A 10,439-nucleotide genomic window follows, 5' to 3' on the forward strand; every position below is an offset into this window, starting at 1 on the left:
AGCACACAGTCCGCGGGGGGCTTCTAGAGTTTGCCTGCTTTCTTATTTTATACTTTGACATAGTTTGTTCTCTCATTGCAGTTAATAAATACTTATTTACAGTGTAATAATCGAAATGTTAATAAAATGCTAATAAAACCGATAAATTAATGATAATTTAATAATATACCGAGGTATTTTGTAAAGGCGGCGCTGTGGATACCTATTCGAAGGGGCTGTGCTCATAGACATATAAATATAAGTATTTATATGTCTATGGCTGTGCTTGTTCTTATCTGTTTTTATACGGTGTCTATGGTTCTTATTGATCGCTGAACTGATCTAGGGTCAGTTTGTGAGTTCGCACGGACACTACAGTGTTATCTGGAGTGATTTCAGATATCTGATCCCAGACGAGAAAGATCATTAAAGGACTTTGCAGGATCTTGTGCTTGTAAAGCAGTAGAAGTGACCGTAGTACATGAGAAACAAGGTCGCTCTAGGTCGAAGTGGTGTTTTCTATCAATATTAATAAGAAATATGATTTGAAATGTGCAAGAGGTGCATGGAGACGTTTGACTCACGCTCACGTTTTTCTCGTTGTATGATCCGTTCTGAAAATAGTTTACATTTGTTCTCTGTGCACTTTTTAAAGGGTCATTTCAGATGTCTGGACAATCTGAAATGTCAGTCTAACAACATCTGTCTGTCAAGAACATGTCTGAGTCATATTTCACACACACACACACACACACACACATAAACTAGGGTGACCATACGCACCTTTTTCCCAGGACGCATCCTGGCCAGGATTTCTATATTGCCTAAAATATCTAGTTTTTGGCTTTGTTTGCGTGTGCAGACTGATCGGTGTATGACATCAAAATACCATACAGACGGTTCCTTATGCTTTCAAAATGCTCTCGAGGTATTTTGATGTCATACACCGATCGGTCCTGGCCAGGACGCGTCCTGGGAAAATGGCACATATGGTCACCCTAACATAAACAGAGTCCTTGTGTGGACTCCCCATAGGCTTAATGATTTTATACTGTACAAACTATTTTCTATCGCCCTACACCAACCCTACACCTAAACCTACACCTCACAGGTAACTTTGTGCATTTTTACTATCTCAAAAAAACTCATTCTGTATGATTTATAAGCTTTTGTACCCATGGGGACCTCAATTTAGGTCCCCGCGGTGACACAAGTCCCCATGAGTTGGTGTGTATTCAGGTTTAAGTCCCCCCACACACACACACATAGAGAGAGAGAGATTGGTAGATTACTTGAAAATTGTAATCCGTTACTGATTCCAAATTACATTACAAAAAATGTTGTTAGTAACGTAATCCATTGCATTACACATTTCAGGTGATATAATCAGACTACTTTTTGATTACTTTTAGATTACGTTTGACCTAACTTGTTTATCACATTGATTTCAAATGCGATAATCTCGTACCATATTTATATAAAAAATATATAAAATTTCTTGTTATTAACATAATGAAGTGCACTAAACATTACATTATGTCAACTGGGGTTCATGAAGGAACTGCAGGGGGTTCACGAGTTTAATGAAAAGCTAATAATTAAATCATAAAAAATGTAAAATTAAAATAAATCATTTTAAAATAACAACAATCAAAATAAAACTCTTACTAAAATGTCATGTGACCATTAACCAATATCAGAGGAAATATGTTACTTAATTATTAACGTATTATCTCAGGGGGGACTTCAAATAAATATATTAGGTGAAAGAGATTCGGCTGACCAACAAAAAAAAAAAAGAGAGAATCCCTGCATCACATGTAAAAAATAAATAATGTGAAGTTGTGCATTTGAATGTGTTTGAAAGAAAAGAAAAAACTTCAAAAGACATGGCCTAGTAATACATGGTTAAATAACCTACTGAGTGATAATTCAAATAAATATTGATGTGTTCATCAGTAGTTGATGCAATGTTGAAATGTTGAGAAAACACTTATTAAATTAAATGCTGTGTGGCCTCTCAATTGTGTGTGTAATTACAGCCACCTGACGACTGGTCTTTGTGTGAACGTCCACAAAGCTGGAAGACTTTCTGAATGTATATAAGCGGCAGGCTATTTTAGAAAGTAACATTTAAACAATGAAAAAGAGGAATTAGGGAGAATCAATAAATTATGAATAATTTGTGTGAATAATATGTAATCATGTAATCAATAAAAAAGCGGATTCCATGTATTTTAAAATGTAATTTAATTAAAATAACTTAATTTTTGGAATCTGATTATGTAATCCAGGTTACCTGTAATCAGTTACTACCCAGCTCTGTCTATATATGTGTAAATTTGTTAAAATCAATATATACTGATTATATATATATATATATATATATATATATATATATATATATATATATAGCGTGTGCAGACTGATCGGTGTATGACATCAAAATACCATACAGACGTTTCCTTATGCTTTCAAAATGCTCTCGAGGTATTTTGATGTCATACATTGATCGGTCCTGGCCAGGACGCGTCCTGGGAAAATGGCACATATGGTCACCCTAACATAAACAGAGTCCTTGTGTGGACTCCCCATAGGCTTAATGATTTTATACTGTACAAACTATTTTCTATCGCCCTACACCAACCCTACACCTAAACCTACACCTCACAGGTAACTTTGTGCATTTTTACTATCTCAAAAAAACTCATTCTGTATGATTTATAAGCTTTTGTACCCATGGGGACCTCAATTTAGGTCCCCGCGGTGACACAAGTCCCCATGAGTTGGTGTGTATTCAGGTTTAAGTCCCCCCACACACACACACATAGAGAGAGAGAGATTGGTAGATTACTTGAAAATTGTAATCCGTTACTGATTCCAAATTACATTACAAAAAATGTTGTTAGTAACGTAATCCATTGCATTACACATTTCAGGTGATATAATCAGACTACTTTTTGATTACTTTTAGATTACGTTTGACCTAACTTGTTTATCACATTGATTTCAAATGCGATAATCTCGTACCATATTTATATAAAAAATATATAAAATTTCTTGTTATTAACATAATGAAGTGCACTAAACATTACATTATGTCAACTGGGGTTCATGAAGGAACTGCAGGGGGTTCACGAGTTTAATGAAAAGCTAATAATTAAATCATAAAAAATGTAAAATTAAAATAAATCATTTTAAAATAACAACAATCAAAATAAAACTCTTACTAAAATGTCATGTGACCATTAACCAATATCAGAGGAAATATGTTACTTAATTATTAACGTATTATCTCAGGGGGGACTTCAAATAAATATATTAGGTGAAAGAGATTCGGCTGACCAACAAAAAAAAAAAAGAGAGAATCCCTGCATCACATGTAAAAAATAAATAATGTGAAGTTGTGCATTTGAATGTGTTTGAAAGAAAAGAAAAAACTTCAAAAGACATGGCCTAGTAATACATGGTTAAATAACCTACTGAGTGATAATTCAAATAAATATTGATGTGTTCATCAGTAGTTGATGCAATGTTGAAATGTTGAGAAAACACTTATTAAATTAAATGCTGTGTGGCCTCTCAATTGTGTGTGTAATTACAGCCACCTGACGACTGGTCTTTGTGTGAACGTCCACAAAGCTGGAAGACTTTCTGAATGTATATAAGCGGCAGGCTATTTTAGAAAGTAACATTTAAACAATGAAAAAGAGGAATTAGGGAGAATCAATAAATTATGAATAATTTGTGTGAATAATATGTAATCATGTAATCAATAAAAAAGCGGATTCCATGTATTTTAAAATGTAATTTAATTAAAATAACTTAATTTTTGGAATCTGATTATGTAATCCAGGTTACCTGTAATCAGTTACTACCCAGCTCTGTCTATATATGTGTAAATTTGTTAAAATCAATATATACTGATTATATATATATATATATATATATATATATATATATATATATATATATATATATATATATATATATATATATATATATATATATATATATAATATAATTAATATTGTCATTATTTAAAATGCAGTAAATCATTAAACATGTCTTTGTCCTACATGGACCTGTTGTTATAAAAGCTGCAGTGTTATTCGATTTTTTTTTTATATTTGAGCCAAATCTCAAAATTGTCCTATGGTGTGACTGTCTCAAGCATGGTTCAATAAATTACAACTTTTATAAATACAAAAGAAAAGCATAAAAATATTAATAAACACCTCCGGCATAATTGTACAAGTTGTAAATGGCAATAATTTTTTTCATCCATACATTTCTTAAAAAACTCATTCACATCTTAATGAATATAGTTTGAATATCAATCATATTTAGCTGTGCCACACATGCAGCAGGGGGCTAGAAGAGTTTCAGTAACATACTGATTGACTAAGAGACTGACTTTTGTTGATGAAAATTATTTTTTGTTTTGTTTAAAATACATGCGGATATTGTTTGTATCAAAATGAAACTTTCTTTCTCGTTTGACATGTTCAAAATCAAATAGAAATAATATAATAACTACCATTTCTGTCCTTTAGTATGACGTAATGTCATATGGTGTGACACACATAAAAGAACCACAGATTTGTTTTTAATCTTAAAATGGTATACTTTTCAGCAGTTTTGAACGAATGACAGCAAAGTTTGTCTTGAAATTGTCCAACAAGTCATAGGGGAAAAATTATGTTAATTATAATTTCATATTAAATAAATAGCACTGTATGAAAATAAGTGTCTAACAATGAAGATAAATCTTTCTCATGCTATTTATGTATTATTAAGAGGGGTTTTTTTCTTCTTAATTTTTGCTATGTCACACCATAGGACAAATTTATGGTACAGTTCAGTAAAAAAGCAGTGAAAGAATTGACGAAGTTAGTGACCCTTTATATTTTCTCAAGGATCAGACTTCACACTACATAAATATATGCATTTCTTTTTCAAAAAAGGTATTATACACAAAAAAGCATATATATGTATATATATATATATATATATATATAATGTATATATTGATTTCAACAAATTTACACATCGTGTATACAACATTGTTTTGGGTCACAGATTTCTGAACCTTACTCTGAACTTCCTCAACTTTCAGAGCCACTATCATCCTGCATTTGCTTCTTTATATTCATTCCATGTGTTAACAAAACCACCTTAAAATTCCACTTGCATAGCTTAAAAGTGTTCATCTTAAAAATGAGCATAAGATTATAATAACAGAGAGGTAGAGAAAAGGAGAAAAGCTCTTCATCATCGTTTTAGCCAGGACAGCCTCAGGGCAGCTTGTTCAAACGGTGAGTGTGGAAATGTAGCCAGTTCTCCTCTGCTGGCTCTTTTAATCAGATTGCCTTCCTGACATCCGGCCGTGTTTGTTTCCCTCCAATTTCAGTTTCTGCTTTGAATTGCACATTAACCTTTCCTCAGAGTTCCTGTTAAGCAAACGGCGACTGTTCTCTATTGCGATCACGATTATGAGAAGGTGGAGGGCTGATTCTCGTCAGGTAGACTACATTTCATACAATTCAGCGGCATCTTCTGCTTCAATCCATTCAAGCCAATGCAAGACAGGCCAATACATTATCTTCTACGGCACTGATGTTAAAGAATTCGTTCCCTTCCCTCGTTTAAGTTATATCGTGGCCACGTACTACTAATACCACGTTTTCTTCACTCAAAAGTCGTGGGGCTCTGTCATTTTTGTTCCACCTACTGCAACAAGCGTTCAAACAGTGATAGGAGAAAACAACGCTTTTCGAGACTTTGAATCAATTGCTTCGCAAAATGATTCACTTTTTCGAAGCGCTCGAAACGTTACACGCTGGTGAGGCCTGCTGGTCAGAAATGCAACAAACTAAATCTGCTCAAACGTGTATAAAACACCAGTTACAAAACCAATTGCAAATATTTAATTGAAAGTTGAATCTATTAAATGCAATTACCAAATCATCGAACACCATTAAATATGAAGTGTCTTTATAATGCGTGTTATTTTATTAATTTGTAGGACTTGTTTTGTTTGTTTTATGGAGAGCTTGGCTAATTAAGCTAATAAGGTACTGATAGCTACAACTCTTTCTTTTTATTATACAAAAGCTTGTCATTAACGTCTCAACGTCTCATTTTATGCACCAACATGACAAAACATTAATAAACAGCAATAATATTTGCTCACACACACTCCTGTTCAAAATGTTGGAGTCAGTAAGGTTTTTGAAACAAGTCTTACGGTCACCGAGGCTGATTTTATATGATCATAAATACAGTTAAAAAAATAAGTCATATTGTGAAATATTATTACAATTTAAAATAACCGTTTTCTTTTTTAGTATGTAATTTATTCCCGTGTTGGCAAATCTGGATTTTCAGCATCCTTACTCCAGTCTTCAGTGTCACATGATCCTTCAGAAATCCTTCTAATATGCTGATTTTGTGCTCAACAAACATTTCTTATTATAAATTATTAATGATAAGAAAATGAATGAAAACAGTTGTGCCGTTTAATATTTTTTAGGGAAACGGATACATTTTTTAGGGTTTTTAAGCTTCTCTTTTTTTTGGATTAAGGTTAATAGAAAGTTCAAGAGAACAGCATTTATTTGATAGTTACAGCTCTTCCTTTTTATTATACAAAAACGTGTCATTATAATGAATAAAACTGTTCAGAAATCATTAAAACCACTGGTTCATGGATTCATATAGATGATTCGCGAAGGTGTCGAAGCTTCAGGAAGCAGTGTTTGGAAAGCGCCTATAAACAGACACTCCACAAACCCATTCACGTCCAGGCTGTGTGTTTAATGTCATTTGGTTGTTTTTCTCTCCCCAAACGGAACGAGAATATAATGCAGGCAGACATGAACAGCGTTTTTGGCAGACGTTCCCCGATGACAGTTGGTCAACAGCATCTTCTAGAAACATGATCGAATTTCCCTTTTATTTAAACATGTGTTATGATTCCAAACAGATCGTTCCATAAATATGTAGAGTAGAATTAATCTATAAAATTCCATTTTTATTCTGACATTAAGGATAGTAGTGTAATGCAGATGATATAATATATATATATATAAAATGTCAACTTTCTAAACATTTGCTTTGCAAGTAAATGTCTGAGTTAACAAGTCATTTATAGAGATAAGTGCCAGCCTCAGTGATTCATTTCAGTGATTGAGTGGGATGATTCTGGAGTTCAAGGAAACTATGATACATTTTTTTAGGGTTTTTAAGCTTCTTTTTTTTTGGATTAAGGTTAATAGAAAGTTCAAGAGAACAGCATTTATTTGATAGTTACAGCTCTTCCTTTTTATTATACAAAAACGTGTCATTATAATGAATAAAACTGTTCAGAAATCATTAAAACCACTGGTTCATGGATTCATATAGATGATTCGCGAAGGTGTCGAAGCTTCAGGAAGCAGTGTTTGGAAAGCGCCTATAAACAGACACTCCACAAACCCATTCACGTCCAGGCTGTGTGTTTAATGTCATTTGGTTGTTTTTCTCTCCCCAAACGGAACGAGAATATAATGCAGGCAGACATGAACAGCGTTTTTGGCAGACGTTCCCCGATGACAGTTGGTCAACAGCATCTTCTAGAAACATGATCGAATTTCCCTTTTATTTAAACATGTGTTATGATTCCAAACAGATCGTTCCATAAATATGTAGAGTAGAATTAATCTATAAAATTCCATTTTTATTCTGACATAAGGATACAGTCTAATGCAGATGATATTTTTTGTAAAAAATGTGAACTTTCTAAATATTTGTTTTGCTTACTTCAAACAAGACACATGAATATAAATATGACATCTGGTATGAAAAAGCCATGTTTTGACAAATAATTAATCTATACAGGTGTTTGTGCATTACATACACAAAGTAAACACCACACACACTTCCTGATGAGATGATTAACAATTTACTGCCTAAATTAAGACTACAATTAAGGCAGACCACAGCTGTCTGAACTCACTGTACTTCTCAAATGTCTAGGAGGTATATATATATATAGAAATGTGCCAAAAGTTTGAATTGGGGTAGTTAAAAAAATTCAGTGGTTGCCTTGCTGGAGGGAGTCTTCAAGGAAGTACAATCAACTGTGGTAGTTTTAAATTTGGATCTTTATCCAACCTTTATTTTTCTGATTTCGCCATATGAGCATGACAGATTATGATTAGGTACAGACACACATTTGCACTGTCCCTCGGTTACCATGAATACCATTTTGCAAGATGATGGGCAAATATATCCCATAATTAAATGTTCAGAACATCTGCATAACAATATTTTGAGTGCTAAAACGTCATCTCTTAAGTATACCAATGATGGAGTTAGTGTGATAAAGTTTTTAGAATAAATGTCTGTTTGTTTCAGGGGTTCAAACGCAGGCATACATGTGCGCATGCGCACACACGCGCACACACACACACACACACACGGTTCCAGTCTTCAGTATGTCGTCTTCTTAGGAGACTTTCCAAATTTGGCATCCAGTCCGAGGCCTGAAAGACAGAGCACAATCATGGTTGAGCTTATTATATATATCTGTTCACTATGGTCATACAGCTCTGGACTGATTATTAGTACTGCACAATATAGAACTATTCAACTTCTTATTATATATCTGTTCACTATGGTCATACAGCTCTGGACTGATTATTAGTACTGCACAATATAGAACTATTCAACTTTAACAAGCTCAGAAGTACACGACCAGGACATACATCACTGAATGTGTCTTTTCTAATTAACTTTTTTAATCCAAAATATTATGCTCAAATGCTGCAAATTAAGTTTGCAAACAAATATAAATTGTACCTATGAATGAACTTCTTTAATTGTATTTATTTTTTAAGTTAACTAAAATCTATAATTTATATTGTTAATTTATACTACCGCTCAAATGTTTGGGGTGAGTACGATTTTTTTTTTTTTTAAAGAAATTAATACTTTTATTCAGAAAGGACGCATTAAAATTTATCAAGTGATGATAGTTAAGACATCTGTAATGATACAAAATGTCTTTTTTTATTTAAATAAACACTGTTTGTTTTTTTACATTCTATTCATCAAAGAATCCTGAAAATATATATTATGGTTTCCACAAAAATATTAATCAGCACAACTGTTTTCAACACTGATAATAGTAAGAAATATTTCTTGAGCAGCAAATCAGCATATTAGAATGATTTCTAAAGGATCATGTGACACTGAAGACTGGAAACTGAAAATTCAGCTTTGCATCACAGGAATAAATTACATTTTAAAATACATTCAAATAGAAAGCAGTCATTTTATTTTAATTTGTAATAATATTTCACAATCTTATTGTTTTTACTGTATTTTTGACTTGGCAGACTTGGTGAGCACAAGAGACTTCTTTTTGAATCATAGTGCGTGTGTGTGTGTGTGTAATGTATTACAATATAAATATACATAATATAGTTTTGAGAACAGATCACTCACCGAGGAAGACGAGGATGGTACCAAACCACTGCATAGGGCTGATGATGTTTCCAAACAGCAGCACAGACCCCAGGATGGTGAAGAACTTCCGTGTCGTTGTGATGATGGAACAGGTGAGCGGCCCAAAATACACCACAGTCATGAAGATGAAAGTCTAAGTGAAGAAAGAGGAGGAGAATAAAACCCTGCATTATCACCTCATTCTCATTAAGGTGGTGGTGTCAAAATGAATGACGAAGCCGTTCTGTTTTTATTCAAGCAACAAACCTACCTGTCCAAGAGCGCTAGTGATACCGAACAGAAGGATATTATAGATGATGCCAGGATAGCGGTCAGCAAATGACAAAAACTCCCACACCTCTCCTGTCCAAAGCACAGCTATGCAGAAAGAAAACGCGAGAGATAACTTTCTTAGTAGATGGTTTGCATATGTTAGTTTCTCATTCAAAAGTATTTGCCTGAATGAGGTTGGCAAGTAACTTTACCGGCCAAAGACGGTTTTTACTCACATTTGGGCTTGGCGAGTGTTAATTTTGGACTATGTAGTATTTCGCATTTGCATAGTTAAAAGAGAAACTTTACAAAAACTATTCATTATTTCTGATAACTTCAGAGAGCGCCACAGGACGGCTCTGGTTTCATAATGAGAGGTTTGGAAGGAAGGAAGTTTGCTGCATGTGTGTGATGGGATTAAACATTAAAAGTGAGGAACAGATGCCTTTCAGAGCTGAGGCAGACAGACTGAACAGCTGCTGGAGATCAGCGGGGTTGCTTCTGTCAGGCCTGAAATAATAACAACAGCAACACTAACCATAGAGCCAGAGCTCCCCCTGCTGGAGGAACACCAGTATACGGTTTCAAAACCATGAAGACAACCACTTAAAGGGGTCATATGATGCTATTTTAAAAATCATTATTTTGTGTATTTGGTGTAACAGAATATGTTGACATGCTTTAATGTTCAAAAA

The 10,439-nt window shown here is 33.7% G+C and overlaps 1 protein-coding gene across 1 annotated transcript in view; it reads right to left on the reverse strand.

Annotated features, from left to right (window-relative positions):
• Positions 1-7,682: 7,682 nt before the first annotated feature.
• The window catches only part of LOC107582861 (solute carrier family 35 member B1-like), a 22,847-nt gene continuing 20,090 nt past the window's right edge, over positions 7,683-10,439 (reverse strand). Inside the window, exons 7-9 of the mRNA XM_016268877.1 lie at positions 9,743-9,849; positions 9,472-9,625; positions 7,683-8,507 (exon numbers count right to left, since the gene is read on the reverse strand). Coding sequence (XP_016124363.1) covers positions 8,455-8,507; positions 9,472-9,625; positions 9,743-9,849 — 314 coding nt within the window. The 3' untranslated portion in view covers positions 7,683-8,454. The remainder of the gene's footprint in view (positions 8,508-9,471; positions 9,626-9,742; positions 9,850-10,439) is intronic.

The sequence above is a fragment of the Sinocyclocheilus grahami genome, unplaced genomic scaffold (assembly GCF_001515645.1).
Source record: "Sinocyclocheilus grahami isolate Dianchi unplaced genomic scaffold, SAMN03320097.WGS_v1.1 scaffold48.1, whole genome shotgun sequence".
Taxonomy (NCBI): Eukaryota; Metazoa; Chordata; class Actinopteri; order Cypriniformes; family Cyprinidae; genus Sinocyclocheilus; species Sinocyclocheilus grahami.